Source organism: Muscardinus avellanarius (genome assembly GCF_963383645.1).
Source record: "Muscardinus avellanarius genome assembly, chromosome: 19".
Taxonomy (NCBI): domain Eukaryota; kingdom Metazoa; phylum Chordata; class Mammalia; order Rodentia; family Gliridae; genus Muscardinus; species Muscardinus avellanarius.
Window position 1 is genome coordinate 46,175,981 of NC_137805.1, and position 18,783 is coordinate 46,194,763.

General features: G+C 48.2%; 1 protein-coding gene across 1 annotated transcript in view; it reads right to left on the bottom strand.

Moving 5' to 3' along the window:
• Window positions 1-2,477: 2,477 nt before the first annotated feature.
• Window positions 2,478-18,783, bottom strand: part of CHMP4B (charged multivesicular body protein 4B) — a gene marked incomplete at both ends in the record, with an annotated part of 37,319 nt that continues 21,013 nt past the window's right edge. Inside the window, 4 exons of the mRNA XM_080716287.1 lie at window positions 2,478-2,542; window positions 3,787-3,913; window positions 5,388-5,502; window positions 7,262-7,439. Of these exons, the coding sequence (XP_080572413.1) occupies window positions 2,478-2,542; window positions 3,787-3,913; window positions 5,388-5,502; window positions 7,262-7,439 (485 nt within the window). The remainder of the gene's footprint in view (window positions 2,543-3,786; window positions 3,914-5,387; window positions 5,503-7,261; window positions 7,440-18,783) is intronic.

Consider the following 18,783-nt stretch of genomic DNA (forward strand, 5'->3'; position numbering starts at 1 on the left):
ATAAAAACTTCAAGGAGGTGTGTATTATTACACAATATAGTAGTACAGTGGTAGAAAAATAGAATTTATAAATAAAGCCAGGTATGGTCATACATGCCTATAATCCCAGTATTTGGGAGGCTGAGACAGAAGGAATGAGGAATGCAGGTTTGAGGAAAGCCTCAACAATTTAGTGAAGTCCTCAGTAACTAGATGAGACCCTGTTTCAAATAAAAAAATTAAATAAGGCTGGGTGGGGGTCAGCGGGGTGTGGTGGCGCACGCTTGTAATCCCTGCATTTGAGAGGCGGAGACAGGAGGATCGCGCACGTTCAAAGCCAGCCACGCTGGCTTAAGAGACCCTGTTTCCAAAAATAAAAATAGGTCTGGGAGTGTAGCCCGGAGGGAGAAGGGCTTCCAGGAACCCCAGTACCACCAAAAAAAAAAAAAAAAAAAAAAAAGGCTGGGGGTCTATCTCAAGGGCAGACCACCCTTGGGTTCAATCCCCAGTACTACACACACACACACACACACACACACACACACACACAGCCCAAGCAGGCATGGTGGTGCAATTTATAATCCCAGAACTTAGGTGGCTGAGAGGAGGATCGCAGGTTCAAGGCCAGCCTCAGCAAGTAGTGAGACTCTCAGCAATGTAGCAAGACCCTGTTTCAAAAGTAAAAATAAAAAAATAAAATAGGGTAGAGGGTGTAACTTGGAGGGAGAATGCCCCTGGGCTTCAAATAAATAAATAAAAAGAAAAAGAAAAGGAAAGGAAAGAAAGAAAGATGAAGGAAGGAGGGAGGGAGGGAGTGAGGAAGGGAGAGGAAGAAAAAAAAAGCCAAAAAGTTTAGGCCTATAGCATCATGAGCCAGGGAACACATCTCTGCTCAGAAGGGGGACCAGCAAGCTCCCTTTTTTTCTTTTTTTGGTTCCGAGAATTGAACCCACGAGCATTCTACTCTGAGCTACACTCCCACTGTGTGTGTGTGTGTGTCTTAGTTACTAGGAATTGAACCCAAGGGCATTCTACTCTGAGCCACACTCCGACTCTGCGTGTATGTGTGTGTGTTACTGGGAAAACAAGACCAGGGAAGGCAGGTGAGCGAAGCCAGCGTCTCACTGGGCACCCTCTTAAGAGGCCTGGGGAGGAGCAGCACGAGTTGAGTGTCCTCCCAATACTGCCAGTCGGCCTGCAGTTAGGGATGGGCACGCATAATCTGCTTTGCTGAAGATCCTTAGCTGTCCTCAGATTCTCAAGGGATGCAGAGGACAGTGGAGGAAATGCAAGCGTGGGCCAAAGCCACAGTGATCACAGCAGCCCGAGATGAGCACACGTGTCCCGGTCTTTCAGTCACTGCCTGGCTCTTCCTCCCATGGTAAAACCACTTCAGCACGCTCCTGGCCTTGTGTGGCCTTGCACCATGGTTTCCAACAGGCAGAGGTTCCTGCAGGCGTGCCATGGACACTGGCAAAGCAGGAGGGAAGACCCTGGAACTATGCAAGAACCAATTCACCTGAGCTGGCCCAGAGGGACCCCAGCAAGGCGAGCGCCATGGCCTCTAGAACCAAACAGACCCCCAGGAAGACAGGCTCTGCTCTGGTTCAGACTGTTGGTATATGTCATGTTCAAGTTTTCCTGTTCCCACAGATGCCACTGAACACCATGCTGGCCTGGAAAGGGTCTGCTCCCAAGGTAAAGAGATCAAGTGAACACAACGGCAAAGTATGAAAATTAATCGAGATATTTAATAGACAGTGCAAACCATAATTTCATCTGAATATAAATGTATGCACATGTTTCCAATGAGTTATCTATCAGTTATCACAAACAACAACAAGAACCTTAGAACTATGTTAGAAAACTGTATATCTGGGCAATTCTAACAATCTCACTTGCTCAAGAGAACACATCCATTTCAAATCAGTGTCATAAACGCCAAGAGACAGGGTGGGAGAAGCGGCCGGAGAGGTAAACACTGGCCGGCACACGGCGATGGACAGAAACACAGCTCGAGGACACCAAGAACAGATGCGTTATTACAGCTAAGTATGAGAAAAAAGCCTATGGCTTTTAAAAAACGACTTTTCTGCCAGTACCATACAATCTTACAAAGAGATGTGCGAGAAGTCAACTGACTTAAGAGGACAGAGGCTACATTTTCAGATCATTTCAACTGCAAATGGTCAACCCTCTCCATTGAGGATTCAGCAGCAGAGTTAGCACAGTCCAGAAGCTCAATGTTGGATTTGCAAATACAGTTTATTTTACAGAAATTCAACATTATAAACAGCAGGCACCTCCCGCCCCGCCCGCCCCTCCCCCGCCTGTCCCCGGGGCACAGGCCATGCGATGCCAGAGTGAGCAGTGGCGGGCCTACAGCTTGGAGCGAGCGTGGAGTATGACGGCGGATCCGGCACCACGTCCTGCCTGCCCTGCGCACGCATGTGCCTGCTGCCGCGCGGGCCGCCAGAGTCTGTCTGGGCCCAGGCCAGTTACATGGTTCCAGCCCAGTTCTCCAACTCCTTGATGTCGTCGTCTTCCTCCTCCTTCTTCTTGGCTGTGTGAAGACAGAAAAGACTACTTAGGGCAGGTTGCGGTGCTTCCGACATGTTCGGCTGCATGCCAGGGCTGTGCCCAGCTGCCAGCTTCGCCGCCAGTCTGTCAGCCACTGCCATACGAATCCCCTGGGAACCGGGTGCACTTCCCCAGCACCTCCTCTATCCCGACACCCACACCCCTCAGGGCCAGACAGTCTGTCAGGAAGATTCCAAAGATGGTCTAGCAGGATCCCTGCGAGGCCTCGGTCCCAGAGCTCCAAGGCGTGAGGAGAGAGGGAAGAGCCTCAGGAGACTTCCATCCCTGCCCAACTAACTGGTCCCTAACTCAAGCTGCGGGGCAGCCCAGACACCCCCAGGTGGCCGCCGACAGCTGCTCAGACCCCAGGCACAGGAGGTCATGAAGGTCTTTTCTGCCACACATGGGAGAAGACAATGACCGCGACTTGGTCACACACCACCACAGGGGCCTCTCTCCATGCTTAACTAGCTGCTTTACATTTCTAGAAATTCACTGTGGAGTACTTAATTCTACCAGGGGTGAAATATTCCAAAAAGGGCAGGGAAGAAGCAATGGGGAAGGAAATTATTATTATTATTATTATTATTATTAGTGTGTGCATGGGGGGTACTGGGGATGGAACCCAGGTACATCCCCAGCCCTACTTTCACTAAGTTGCAAAGGGCCTAAGTAGCTGAGGCTGTCTGTGAACCGAGATCCTCCTGTCTCAGTCTCCCAAATGCTAGATTACAAGCATGTGCCACCGCGCCCGGCTTGGAAGCAGTCCCTTAAGAAGCCAAAGCTGTTTCCTTCCCCTGGGGCTGTCTGAGGTGTGCACAGCACAGGATATTAGGAGCAAACTCAAATCCTCACATCCTCTCACAGTACCTGGAACTTTCTTTTTTGGTGAAAAATTAGAATAGTGAGTCCCAACTGGGCGTGGTTCCCCACCTCTACCACCAAGGGAAATCTGGTAATGTCTGGAGACATTTTTGGTTTCAGAACACAGAGCAATGCCTAGGGTAGCCTCCTACGTCCACTACCCATAATCATCCTGCCATGTCAACAGTGCTGAGGTGAAGAAACCCTGTTCTAGAGAGAACCAAAGAGGGCGGGTGACACTGTAATGTGGCCACTCCCGACACATCCTCACACACGCTCACGACCCACACTGAAACCAACCAAGCATAAGACCACCCAGCCCACACAGCGCCAGGGTGTAGCCCGACTGTAAGATGTACTTACCAGGTTTGGATGGTAGGGCTATAGAGGGAACATTTGGTAGAGGGACTGTTTCGGGTCCACTGATCTCCAGCAAATTCTTGTCTAGCTCTTCTTGTTCTAGTTCTTCTAGTTCGGCCATGAGCTCATCCTGGTAAAAGGAAACAGTGAGAGCCCTCCCTGGAACTCCTGCCCTGCAGCCACGTCTGACACACCTGGGAAGGTCAGAGGGTCGGGAACTCCAAGTTCAGAGCGCTTTGACTTAACACCCTAAACAAGTTTCTGCTGGCGCAGAGCTAGGGAGTGACACTGATGCACAGGTGCGTCTGGGGTCTGCCCCTGGCTGGGAGTGTCTTAGGAGGAGAGGTTGCATCTTTCCATTCTTTTTATTTTGCAGGGGGGGATATGGAGGTTGAATAAAGGGGTATTCTATCTCTGAGCTACATCCTCAGGCCTATTTTAATTTTGTTGTTGTTATTATTGTTGTTGTTGTTGTTATTATTAGTGGTACTGGGAATTGAGCCCGGGGCATTCTACCTCCAAGCTATACCCCCAGCCCTATTTTATTCTTTATTTTAAAACAGGGTCTCACTAAGTTGCAGACGGCCTCAACAGTTACTGAGGCTGGCTGCGAACCTGCGATCCTCCTGTCTCAACCTCACTGGGATCACGGTGTATATTTTTATTTTGAAACAGGATCTTACCAGGTTGAAGGTTGATGAGAGTCTCACTACTTGATGAGACTGATCTCGAACCTGTGCTCTCCTATCTCAGCCTCTAAGTCCTGGGATTACAGGCAGTGTCACTGCACCCCGCTCGTTTATATTATCTCAGAAATGGAGACTCGGAGTGAATGCTCAAGAATATTTGCTGAATCAAAATTAACTTATCAACCCCTATGACTCCAGCGTGAAGCATGGAGCCCTGGTGCTGGGGCTCAGGGTAAGGGCTGTAGGCTGGCTCTTTGTTATGTCCAGAGGGCCCCTCAGAGATTGCATGGAAATGCTCCTTCTCTGGCTTTTCCTTTACCCGTGTCAGAGTTGTCCACGGGAAAACTTCTGTAACCTCCCCCAGGGAATTGTCATCTCTGCTGCCCCAACTCTAAGCCCAGTGCCCACCAGGAAGGGTGTGGAGTAACTGCTTGCTGAAGCTAATTACTGGCCTAATGCCTGCTGAAGGCTCCTTTGCGGTGCCTACCCCAAGCCATGACAGCTCCCCTCAAAGTTCAGAATTCTGAAGCGGTCAACACCATGGCTCTGTCTATATCCAGGTCTGGAGGGGAAAGAATTGGTGATTGCTGAACCACACACCTCTGCTTGAGAACCTTCAACAACACATTAAGGGTCGTCCTGGGTGTTGTGTGTGAGGTTCTATTTTTTTTTTTTTTTTTTTTTTTGGTGCTATGTATGAAATCTAAGGGTCTTCTACCTCTGGGCTACACTCCCAGACCTATTTTATAATTTATTTGGAAACAGGGTCTCACTAAGTTGCTGAGAGCCTCACTAAGTAGCTGAGGCTGTCCTGGAACCTGTGCGGTCCTCCTGTCTCAGCCTACCAAGCGCTGGGGTTACAAGCGTGCGCCACCACACCAGCTCAGGTTCATTCTTCTGCATGAAACCACTCACCTCGTCAAACTCTTCTCCAAACCCTACAGGTTTTGAAATAGCTGTTGAAATCTCTTCTGCAAGTTCCTGCTGGTCAGCAATGTCCTGCATTAACTCGTCAACTTTATCGATGTCCCTGGAAATGAAGTGAACAGACTGTCATTGGTTGGCTAGTCTTGGGAAGAGGGCCTCTAAGGCAGAAGCAGAAGCCCCTCGCCAGGCTGCTCCCTGCCCGGCCCTCCAGCTGCCTTCCTCCTCATGGAGTCAAGGGCACGAGTCCTTAAGATGTTTCCTAGTCTTCACACGCTAAGAAAATAGGGCTTGGGAAGTCAGATGACAAGTGAGCCGCCGTCAGATGAGAGTGAGACTGCAGGACTCCCACTCTGGGCCACAGCTCCTCTTCAAGCCCAAGAGCAAGTGTGCACAGAAGAGGTAAGATCACACTCCACAAAACACAGCCACGCCACCTACACGCCTTTCCCTTCTGCTCAGTCCCCAAAGGCTCCTCTACGAGGCCCCAAAGAAAGTAAGAAACTAGATAGCCAAGTTTAACCCGAGAACTTTTTCTATACAGGATCAATCATGCAACTGTTCAATAGGCTCTATTTCATGTGTCGAAGCACACACCGTATCTGTGAGATGTGCTCGTGCTAGGTGTCTGGAAGAACATGGGAAAGCAGGAGACGCGGCTCTCATCCAAACGACCGGCCCAGGGCACCGACGGCACCTCGCAAGCAACTTCTCCTGCCCCTCACTGTCTAGATCAAGGAGCGGCAGACTTCTTTACCAGGGCCTGACAGGAAATACTTTAGAATCTGTATTATCTCTGCTACAAACATTTAATCCTGCTTTATGGCACAAAAGCAGCTATTGACAGTATGTAAATGTATGACATAACTGTGTCTCAATAAAGCTTTATTTATGAAAATAGGTGGCAGACCTACAGGTTGCATTTTGCCATCTTTCTTTCTTTCTTTCTTTCTTCTTTCTTTCTTTTTTTTTCTTGTGGTACTGGGGCTTTCTACCTCTGGGCTACACTCTCAGACCTATTTTATACTTTATTTGGAAACAGGGTCTCACTAAGTTGCTGAGAGCCTCACTAAGTAGCTGCGGCTGGCTTCGAACCTCTGTGATCCTCCTGTCTCAGCCTCCCAAGCGCGCGCCACCACGCCAGGCTTGCAACCCTTTTCCTAAAGCATAGCAGAGTGCGCGAAAGGAAATAAGATGGGCTCCAAGCACCCCAATATAAACGGTCAACTCCAAAAGCTGTAGCAAATGCGGAACTATGTTCATGGGACAGGCCATCATTTGAAGCCTAGCAACCTTGGCCTTTACTAATCATTTAAATAAACCTGGTTATCTAGTTTCTTAGGCAGCTGCACAAAGAGAAGGAAAGACTGCTGAGGGCGAGGGCACCGTCATAGGCAGCCCCAGCCCAGAGCAAGGGAGGTGGCCAGTGCTACTACTCAAGCAGACACAGCGCAGAGCAACCCAAGCCTCAGGCGCATCACACACCAAGGTCCTGCCAGCTTCGGACCGTCGTGACCACAGCTCCCAACCCCACTTGTGGACACGTTCACATTGAACCCAAGACAAGCATGCTTTTCTCTGGAATGCGGCCTCCTATTCCCCCTTGATAATCACAGGTCTGGGCGAAAGGACCTTAAGGACCTTCCCAGACTGAAACTGCTTGTTGTAAATTATGAATTCCCAGAATTACGCAAAAAATAATTATTCGTCCCATGAGATCTGCTTCCAAAGGCATTAGGATTCACAATCCATTTTAGAAAAGAAGGCAAATTAAAGCAAACTCAGATGCTCGGATGTTAAGGCTGGGGGTCCACCCGAGACCACAGCCTGGCGCGAGGCCCCCGGGCTGTGCTCCCGACACGTACATGTTGTCGTGGGCAGCCTTCATGGCCTTGGCGGCGTAGCCCATGTTCTTGAGCACCTCGGTATTGGTGTTGGCGTTCTCCAGGGCCTCGCGCTGGAACTCGATGGTGGACAGCGTGCCGTCGATCTGCGCCAGCTGCTTCTCGTACCGCTTCTTGCGCTTCAGCGCCTGGAGGGCCGCTGTGAGGGAGAAACAGGCGTCACAGAGCCCGGCACGGGGTGTCCTGCAGGGTGCCCGAGTCTCCCCGGTGTACTGGATGCACCTCAGCTGTCGCCCAACTGTGATCAAGGGCTGACAGTCTCTTCTATGCAAAGAACTCTTCCGTGTTCTAAGTACACAATATCCCCATACCTCAAAGTGCAGCCAGGGAAGGAGCACAGAAGCACAAGTTCACAACTCTGGTAACCACACACGCCCAACTCAAAGCAGGGCAGGCAGCCAGGGACAGAACGGCCCTGAGGTCGAGCTCCAGCTCAAGACTAGGCCAGCCACTCAGGCTTCCCTGAGAGATTCACTGGAGTTACGAGTAAACGAGAGAGTGTACACACACACCCAGCACATCAAACCAGGTAGACATCCCAAAAAAACTGGCAGGGTTTGTGTTGTTGTTTTTGAGGTGCTGGGAATTGAACCGAGGGGCCTTCTACCTCCGAGCTACACCCTCAGCCCTATTTTTTTTTTTATTCTTTATTTTGAAACAAAGTAGCTGGGGCTGGTGTGAACCTGAGTTGCTCCCATCTCAGCCTCCCAAGGTACTGGGATTACAAGTGTGTGCCACCACACCCAGCCAGTTCTAATTCTTATAAAGCAACTTTAAAATACCATTTTATAGCCAGAAGTGGTGGCACACGCTTGTAATCCCCATGCTTGGGAGGCGGAGACAGGAAGATCGCACAGGTTTGAGGCCAGCCTTGCTGGCTTAAGAGACCCCAGTACCACCAAAAAAAAAAAGAAAAGCAGAAAGCCCCATACCTAAAGATGGCTAATACAAGCTGGGCATGGTGGCACATGCTTGTAATCCCACTACTTGGGAGGTTGAGACAGGAGGATCAGTTCCCAGATAGCCTCCTTAGTGAGGCCCTCCACAACTTAATGAGACCCTGTTTCCAAATAAAAAATAAAATAGAGCTGGGAGTGTGACTCAGAGGTAGAATGCCCTTGGGTTTAATCCCCAGCACACACCCCTCCACACACGGAGAGAGAGAGAGAGGAGGGGAGGGGAAGAGAGAGGAGAGGAGAGGCAGAGAGGAGAGGAGTGGCAGAGAGAGCACAAGCACTTTGGGGTTGAAAATATAGCTCAGTTTTATATGATTTGCTTAGCAGGCATGAGGCCTGGATTTAATTCTTAGCACAGCAAAAACAAACAAGTATAAACAAATCAGTACTGGGTTAATGAGGAGCTGTTCATCTAAACCAGATATTCAGAGAAGAAACATCCAAGGAAATTCCTTTTCTGCCAAACAACTCCCAGCAACATTTGTAAACACAACAGCTTTAATAACTGAAATCTAACCCAGGCCAATAGAAGCTAAGAGGTTGCTTTTAGATGGAAAAATCAGTCCTTGGAATCTCCATATTTAATTACGCCTTTGCCAGTTCCAAGAGAGTAATTACAGCAGCAATTACAGAAGCTAATAACCAGCTTTACTGGCTCTGAAAGACGAAGCAAAAACAACTCGAACCATGTTGAAATAAACATTGGTCTCCAGACAAATGCTTCATTAGACCCTCCCAGCAGCTCTCTGAGGGAAAGAGAGAGAAGCACCCTAAAAAGCAGAGACCAAGCCGGGCGTGTGGCGCACACTGTAACCCCAGCATTCGGGGGGCTGAGACCGGAGGATGCGGGTCACGGACAGCCTCAGCTACTTAGTGAGGCCTCTGCAACTCAGTGAGACCTGGTTTCAAAATCAAGCATAAAAAATAGGGCAGGGGGTGTAGCTCGGAGGTCGAATGCCCCTGGGTTCCATCCCCAGAAGACCCGCAAAAAAAACACAAAACCAGCAGAGAGCAAAGGAAAAGACATTCACTTAGGACCAGAAACCCTCTGCAAGGCAACTGTTAGTGACAAGAGAAACCATTTTTAGAGGAGGCAGCGATTCACTCCAAGTAGAGAGAACATTCCTTCCTCCCAGGCAAAGGCCAATCCGACGTTTGCAGCGGTGCTGAGGAGCAGGGCGAGTCTGCCTGCGCTGAGCTCCCTGATGTTCGGTATAGGAGCGAAGAGCCCGAAGCATCTCAAAGGTGCCCAGAAGTCATGACTGTGCACACCATACTAGCATGGACAGTCCCTGGCCTGGAGGAGGCCCCACAGGCTCTTCTCACTAAAGGACACTGCCATCCCCCCCTTTTTTTGTGGTACTAGGGATTGAACCCAGGGGCATTCTACCTCCAAGCTATACTCCCAGCCCTATTTTTATTCCTTATTTTGAAACAGGGTCTCACTGAGTTGCAGAGGGCCTCACTAAGTAGCTGAGTCTGGCTACGAACCTGCAATCCTCCTGTCTCAGCCTCCCAAGTACTGGGATTACAAGTATACGCCACCACATCTGGCCATTTTTTATTCTTTATTTTGAAACTGAGTCTAAGTTGCAGAAGGCCTTACTAAGTAGCTGAGGCTGGCCTCAAACCTGTGATCCTCCTGTCTCAGCCTCCCAAGTACTAGGATTACAAGTGCATACCAGCACACCTGGCATCAGTGCCGTCCTTTCAAAGACCAACACTCTTCACTTGAAGTTGTCGCAGCCTGAGAACACTCACACACAGTCACAAGCTCAGGACTCCAGTCAAGCCGAAGTCTGAAGAGCCCTTGACAGCTGGTGCAAGCAGCAGGGTGGGGCTTGCTTCTCTACGTTGTATGGAGAGGGCAGGAACAGAGTGGACCTACAGGGTTTACAGAAGTTCTAAACACTAGGCTGGAATATAACTCAGTGGTAACATGTCCCCAGCATGTTACCAAGCAAAGCTCTGGGTTCAATTCCCAGTACCACAAAAGAGAAAGGAAGTTCTCAGCACTGGGCATGGTGGCACACACCTGCAATCCCAGTACCTGAGAAGCCGAGGCAGTGAGATCACAGCTTCAAAAGCAGCCTCAGCAATTTAGCAAGACCCTCAGCAACATAGTGAGGCCCCGTTTAAAAAGGGCTGAGTTGGTTGTGTGGTGGTGCATGCTTGTAATCCTACTGCTTGGAAGGCTGAGACAGGAGGATCACAGGTTCAAGGCCAGCCTCAGCAACTTATGAAGGCCACCTGAAACTTGGTAAGAACTTGTTTCAAAATAAAAAATAAAGTAGGGCTGGGCATGTATCTTAAAAAGGGGTAGGGGGGGCCGGGCATGGTGGCGCACGCTTGTAATCCCCGCGCTTGGGAGGCAGAGACAGGAGGATCGCGCAGGTTCGAAGCCAGCCACGCGCACTGGCTTAGGAGACCCTGTTTCCAAATAAAAATGTAAAAATAGGTCTGGGAGTGTAGCCCGGAGGTAGAAGGGCTTCCAGGAACCCCAGTACCACCACCAAAAAAAAAGGGGGGGGGATAGGGATGTAGCTCAGAGGTAGAATGCTTCTGGGGTTCAATCCCCAGAACCTCCCATCCCACAACCAAAATAAAGTTCTCAGAAGCCACATGCACCTCTGCAGCTCAGATGGAGCCTATACCAGGCTTGCCTACAGGACAGAGGGCCTCATCCCACATCAGCCTTGGAATGCTGTCCAGACACTGCTATGTGTTCCACACACCTGGGGCTCGGGCCAGAGGCACAGAAACGTTCCTCAGAGCAGCTTCCTGCTCTGCTCTCCCAGTATGTGCTCTGTGGCCTGGAGCCAATATACGCCACTTAGAGATGGTAAAATCGTGTAATCCCAGCATTCAGAAGGCTGAGAGAAGAGGATCGTGGTTCACAGACAGCCTCAGCTACTTAGTGAGGCCCTCTGCAACTCAGTGTAGACTGTTTCAAAATAAAGGATAAGCTGGGTGTGGTGGGACACTCTTGTAATCCCAGCATTTGGGAGGCTGAGACCAGAGGATTGCGGTTCATGGCCAGCCTCAGCTACTTAGTGAGGCCCTCCGCAACTTAGTGAGACCCTGTTTCCAAATAAAATATAAAAAACAGGGTAGGGGGTATAGCTCGGAGGTCAAATGCCCCTGAGTTCCATCCTCAGACCCGCAAAAAAAAAAAAAAAAAAAAAAAAAAAAAAAAAATATATATATATATATATATATATATATATATATATATATATATAAAAATTAGGGCAGGGGGTGTAGTTCAGAGGTTGAATGTCCCTGGGTTCCATCTCCAGACCCATAAATAAACAAACAAACAATGTTTTTGCCTATATATATACACACCTATGATAAAAGTTCAATTTATAAATTGGGCTCAATAAAAAGTAATAATAAAGCAGAATAATTATAACAACATACTGTAATGTTATTTAAATTTATGAATTACTTATTTTCATCTGGAATCCTAACTGGGGAGGTTGAGGTAGAAAGAGTGCAAATTCAAGACTAGCTTCAGCAACTTATGGCAATGCTGTCTCAAAATAAAACATAAAAAGTGGTGGGGATGCGTCCCTGGGGATGGTATAGCACCCTTCGGTTTCATCTCCAGCCCTGCCAAAGAAACAAAACCAAGCAAAAACTGCAGATAAGAGGGTCCTACTATATAAAGTAGCCTCTGACGCTTATGAGGGGTTTCTTGAGTGCCAGGCACCATGACTGGTACTTTACGTGCTCACTGTGGAGGGAGCAAGTAGGCACTTTATTGTCCTACTTGACAGATCACAATCTTGAGGCTCAAAGAGTTCACAGTCTGTGTGGGACCAAAGCCCGGCTGCCTGTCTGCACAGGGGATGTTGTTTCTCTGCAGAGAAACCTATGTGCCCACGCAGGCAGCCGAGCCTGTTTCTGCCCAAGCCTGGTGACCGGTAGCCTTTGCGGCCTTCCCACACAGATTCTGCAAGCTAGCAGTCTATCACCAAGGGCCAGCCCAGAAGCTCTACCAACTGGTAATCCAAGAGGAATGACAGTAGTAAAAGCCTCTGACAGGACAAAAATGTTCTTTCTTGTGGGTTTTAAATTGGTTAAAAGCACACAAACAGCTGGGCATGGTGGGGCACGCTTGTAAACCCAGCATTTGGGAGGCTGAGAACAGGAGGATCGCAGTTCAAGGACAGCCTCAGTTACTTAGTGAGGCTCTTTGCAACTCAGTGAGACCCTGTTTCAAAATAAAGAATAAAAAATAGAGCAGGGGGTGTAGCTCGGAGGTCAAATGCCTCTGGGTTCCATCCCCAGACCCACAAAAATGAATAAATAAATAAATAAATAAATAAGGCTGGGGGTGTAGCTCAAAGGTAGAACGCCCCTGGGTTCCATTCCCAGGACTGCATACACACAGAAAAAAAAGCACACAAACTTTGAGTTTGATAATGATAAAACCCAATCACTTGATCACCCCTCTGCACTGATGATTCTACACAGCTGAGGGCTTTGCAGTGGGTTTCGAGTTTCTTTCTTGTCAAGTTTTTTTTTTTTTTTTTTTTTGTACTGGGGGACATTCTATGTCCCAGATACACCCCAAGCTCTAATTTATTTTTATTATTTTATTTTAATTACACCTGTAATCCCAGTACTTGGGAGGCAGAGACAGGAGAATCACAGGTTTGCAGCCAACCTGAGAAATTAGGCGAGGTCCTCTGTAACTTAGTGAGACCCCAAAATAAAAGAATAAAATAGGGCTGGGGGTGTAGCTCAGAAATAGAATGCCCCTGGGTTCCCTTCCCAGTTCCACATACACACACACAATGATATGGGGAGGGTAAGGTAGATAGTCTTTCTAGGTTTTCCTCCAATTAAAACAATATATGAACCCATATGGTTCTAAGACTTCCAGTAACAAGATTAAAACACAAAAGCCTTTTCTATAAGATCCTGAAAGTGTAATTACCATCCATACACACCATTTCCTGTGTATGTTACACAATCAAGTTTCTCCTGTCCAATGAGATTAGGAGACTTTTTCTTTTTACCTGGTTTTGCAAACTGAGTTAGAAAGAGCACAGACTCCCTCTAGCCTCTGAACTCAGCTGTTCCAGCTGGGCAGAGAAGTCTACATTCAGATTCAATGCAGTTAGAAGGGCCAAATACAGTCAGAATGGGAACCCAGGGGCCCTCGTGCCCTACTCCTTAAGAATCCTGGCACTGCCATCCTCCTGCCTGAATTCTTATGCCAGCCTTGGGGCATGCCCCAGCCTGGCTCCCCTGCCCTCTCTATCTAGGGAGGGAGTGCTGGGGACCAAGTCCCAGCAGGGCAGGCAGTGCTCTGCCCTTGAGCCATATCCCCAGCCCAGCCATTTCCTCTTGAGCTTTTCCCAAGATCCTTCCCTCTTCTTTTTAATTCCTAACAGAGCTCAAACTTGGATCCTGAGTTCCTCTTTTCTCAAATACTAATCCCAAATACTACTCTAACACCTATTCAGAGCCTGGCATTTTCTTCTTTCATTTAATTCTCACAACAATGAATAAGTCTTATTATCTTATTTTACAGATGAGATTTGAGGTCTGAAAAGATTAAGTAACTTGCTAAAACTCAAAAGTTTTGAATAACCAACTAGCAGAGTCAAGATTCAAATCAGAGCCCGGTGTGGTGGTGCACGCTTGAAATCCTAGTACTTGGGAGGCTAAGACAGGAGGATCACATGTTCGCAGACAGCCTTAGCTACTTAGTGAGGCCCTTTGCAACTCAGTGAGACCTTGTTTCAAAATAAAGAACAAAAAATAGGGCTAGGGGGAGAGCTTGAAGGTAGGTTCCATCTTGAGTACCCCCCAAAAAATCTCTAATAATAATAATTTCTCAGAGAACTATAAAGAGTACAGTAACCTGAGGGTTACTACCATTTATACAGGTGTGTGTTAGAAGAATATATAGGATATATAGGGCCAGGCATGGTGGCGCACGCTTGTAATCCCACTACTTAGGAGGCTAAGACAGGTTCAAGGCCAGCCTCAGCCACTTAGTGAGGCCCTCCACAATTCAGCGAGTCCCTGTTTCAAAATAAAGAATAAGCCAGGTGTGGTGACGCATGCTTGTTATCCCAGCATTTGGGAGGCTGAGACAGGAGGCTTGCCAGCCTTGGCTACTTAGTGAGGCTCTCAACAACTTAGTGAGACCCTGTTTCCAAATAAAATATAAAATAAGCCTGGGAGTATAGTCCGGAGGTAGAAAAGCCCCTGGGTTCCACTCCCAGTACCACCAAAAATAAGGAAAGAAAGAATAAATGATAAGGCTTGGGGTATAGCTCAGAGGTAGAATGCCTCTGGATTCAATCCTTAGTACCACACACAAAAATATTAAAGTACAAAAAAAAAGTAACAGTCAATTTCTTCTCTTCCCCTGACTTTTTGGAAAGACAGGCGTATTTAAAGCAGCAAGCTTCTGCTAAGAACAACCTAAGTGTGCCTGGCCATGGAGCTGTGGTCTGGTCCGCACAGTGGCGTGAGCAGGGCACTGGCTGGGCCCCTCCCCCGCCCACCAGGTCCAGGCTGGATGCTCGGCCAGGCTTGCCGGGGCAACCAGGTTCTTGGCTGCAACAGAGGGAAACAGCCTGCCCTTGGTTTCCGTTCCCAGGCTGGGATATACTGTTTCTTTTCCAACTGGCTTTTCTTCTGCTGCTTCCAGCTGAATCCATGCCAAACAGGAGCCCCCTCTGCCTAAGCATGCTCGAGTGGCAACCGAGAGGACAGCAGAGGTCTGGGAGCCAGGGATGTCTGGGGAGGTGGGGTGGAAGAATGTGAACAGAATACCCCCAGCACGCTCACTTGTTAGAAGAGTAACGAAGAGTAAAGTAAGATGGAAAACCAAACCAGCTGTTTCTTTTTTGGGACCAGAGACGTGGGTTGGGGACTCCAGGGGGGTTGCAGAGATAATCATCCTCCTTGCCCCAGCGGCAACAAGGGATGAGGGCAAAGAACACACAGAGAGCTGGTTCTCTTCGGGAAAAAGTCACCTTGCTTTGGTCCATAAAAAGTGGGGCACAGAGCCTCAGAGTCCTGTAACCCTCCTGGGTATCTCCTTTTCACACCCCATGAGAGTTAACTAGAATGTGAGCTCCTTCCTATAGGATGGGCACTCTGTCCTAGTCAGCTCTGTGTCCTCAGTGATGGGGGCTGAACACTTTGTACTGACAGGGAAACCAAGGCCCAGGAGGTAGGTGCTCAGCAAATCCCCTAGTGAAGGAAAACTTAGTGGAAAAAAGGGTCCAGGACAAGAACCCTGGTCTCCTGCAGGCATACAGAAGCAGTATGCTCTGCCACTCTGCCAGTTGGAGAAATAGATGGGCAATTTTTTCCTAAGGGCAAAGTGCAAGTCTTTTAGGGCAGACCATGCCTCCCTGGCCACAGGGGTTGGCCCCGCAATCCACACTGAGACAAAGGTCCTCTGGATGACAGTGACTGGCTAGTCATGAGCACATGACCCTCTAGCAGCCAATGAGAATCCCTCTCTGGGGTTTTTATTTTTTTAAGGGAATAGAAATAGAGGTAGAGGGAAGGACTTTCCCTCCAGGAACCAGCCATAAAGCAAAGTGGCTTGTAGCAGTGGCTCAGACTCATGAGGAAGTCAGTACTGAAGGAAGTCAACTGGCAGAAACGCAGGCCCCGCCCTGCCCTGCCCTTTCCCACCACAGTCATATGAGTCATGCTCTTTCCACTGGGTAGATGGCATGAACGAGCATTCCATCATATGTAACTAAAAAAGTGCAATTAGCAGGTGATGGTGCCTGAATTCAAGCTCAATTTGTTTGAGTCCAGAGCTCTTTTAAGTATTATTAGTCTAGTCCCATTTTTACAATTGAGGACACAGGCTTCCAGAGTTCAAATAGCTACTTTTTTTGTGTGTGTGGTACTAGGATGGAAACAGGGGCATTCTACCTCTGAGCTACACCCTCAGCCCCCCCCCTTTTTTGGTGGTATTGGGGTTCCTGGAAGCCATTCTACCTCTTTTATATTTTTGAAACAGGGTCTCTTACGCCAGCGTGGCTGGCTTCAAACCTGCGCGATCCTCCTGTCTCCACCTCCCAAGCGCTAGGATTACAAGCGTGTGCCACCACACGCGAATTATTTATTTATTTCATGGTACTGGGGTTCCTGGAACCCTTCTACCTCCGGGCTACACTCCCAGACCTATTTTATATTTTTATTTGGAAACAGGATCTCTTAAGACAGAGGGGCTGGCTTCGAACATGTGCAATCCTCCTGTCTCCGCCTCCCAAGCATGGGGATTACAAGCATGGCCACCACGCCCGGCCCCAGCCCTCTTTTTTATTCTTTATTTTGAAACAGGGTCTCCCTGAGTTGCAAAGGGCCTCACTAAGTAGCTGAGGCTGTCCACGAACTGTGATCCTCCTGTCTCAGCCTCCCAAATGCCACCATATCCCACTCAAATAGCTACTTTTAATGGCAAGAACCAAACATAAGCATTGTTTTACTTGTGTAAAAAATGGAGCCAGGATGGTGGCGCATGCTTGTAATCCCAGTACTTGGGAGGTTGAGACAGGAGGACCACAAGTTCACAGCTAGTCTCAGCTACTTAATGAGGCCCTCCACAACTTAGTGAGACCCTGTTTCAAAATTAAAGAATAAAATAGGGCTGGGATGTAGCTCAGAGGTAGAACGCCCCTGGGCTCAATCCCCAGTACTGCCAAAAAAAAGTAAACTTTATATTATGCATACAGCACAATTAAAAAACAACAAAATGAAGGCTGATGTGTTTGGAATGCCCATAACTGGCTTTTTTTCAAACCTCAGCACCAAAATAAAAACAGACTGATGCCGGGCGTGGTGGCACACGCTTGTGATCCCAGCATTCGAGAGGCTCAGACTGGAGGATCGCGGTTCGCAGACAGACTCAGGTATTTAGTGAGGCCCTCTGCAACTTAGTGAGACCCTGTTTCAAAATAAAGAATAAACCAGGCATGGTGGCGCATGCTTGTAATCCCCACACTTGGGAGGCGGAGACAGGAGGATCGCACATGTTCGAAGCCAGCCACGTGTGCTGGCTTAAGAGACCCTGTCTCCAAATAAAAATATAAAAAATAGGTCTGGGAGTGTAGCCCGGAGGGAGAAGGGCTTCCAGGAACCCCAGTAACACCAAAAATAATAATAACAATAATAATAACAATAATAATAATAATAATAATAATAATAATAAATAAACAGGGCAAGAGGTGTAGCTCGGAGGTAGAATGCCCCTGGGTTCCATCCTTAGACCCGCAAAAAAAAAAAAAAAAAAAAAAACCCCACAAAAAAACCACACAAAAAAACACACCATTGGTCATGAGTTTGTTATATGGTCTTCCCTGCTTAACACTGTAACTTATAACCACATATGCAAGAATAACAAAACTGGAGGACTAACTCCAAACTGCACAGAATCACCACAAACTAAAGTCCTGGGAAGAAATAATCTGTTCCCACATTCAGATCACTGCCAAATTATAAAATTAAAAAAAAAAAACAAAACCCACAACCGGGCATGGTGGCTCACGCTTGTAATCCCAGCATTTGGGAGGCTGAGACAGGAGGATCGCAGTTTGCAGCCAGCCTCAGCTACTTAGCGAGGTCCTCTGCAACTCAATGAGACCCTGTTTCAAAATAAATAATAATAGGGCTGAGAGTGTAGCTCAGACATGAATGCCCCTGGGTTCCATCCCTAGTACTGGGGGAAAAAAAAAAAAAAAGGCCAGAAAGCAGGCTTCCTACGCAAAGAAACAATGCCTCAAGGGTCTCAAAGTGATCAATCAGGGCTAGGATTATAGCTCAGTGGTAGAACACTTGCCTAGCATGGGCAAGGATCTTGGTTCAATCTCCAATACTGCAAAACACCACACACACACACACACCCCAAAAGAAGTGGCCAACCACAAGCAAAACAAAACAAAAAACACAAAAGATAAGGAGTACTATGGGCTTTGTACCCCCAGGTTTCATGTTGAATCCCTAACTCCCACTGTGACCGTGTTTGGAGATAAAGCCTCATGTGTAGGGCTCTACTGTGATAGAACTGACGACTTTAGCCGGGCGTGGTGGCGCACGCTTGTAATCCCCGCGCTTGGGAGGCAGAGACAGGAGGATCGCGCAGGTTCGAAGCCAGCTGCGTGCGCTGGCTTAGGAGACCCTGTTTCCAAATATAAAATGTAAAAATAGGTCTGGGAGTGTAGCCCGGAGGTAGAAGGGCTTCCAGGAACCCCAGTACCACCAAAAAAAAAAAAAAAAAAGAACTGACGACTTTAGTAGAACTCCCTCAGCTGGGTGTGGTGGTGCCTGACTATGATCCTAGTAGTTGGGAGGCTGAGACGGAGGACTGCAGGATCACAGGACAGGATGGCTGGACAGGATCACATGGCCAGCCTCAGCTACTTAGTGAAGCTCTTAGCAGGTTAGCAAGACTCTGTTTACCAAAAAAAATAAATAGGGCTGAAGGTGTTGCTCAGAAGTAGAATGCCCCTGGGTTCAATACCCAGTACCACA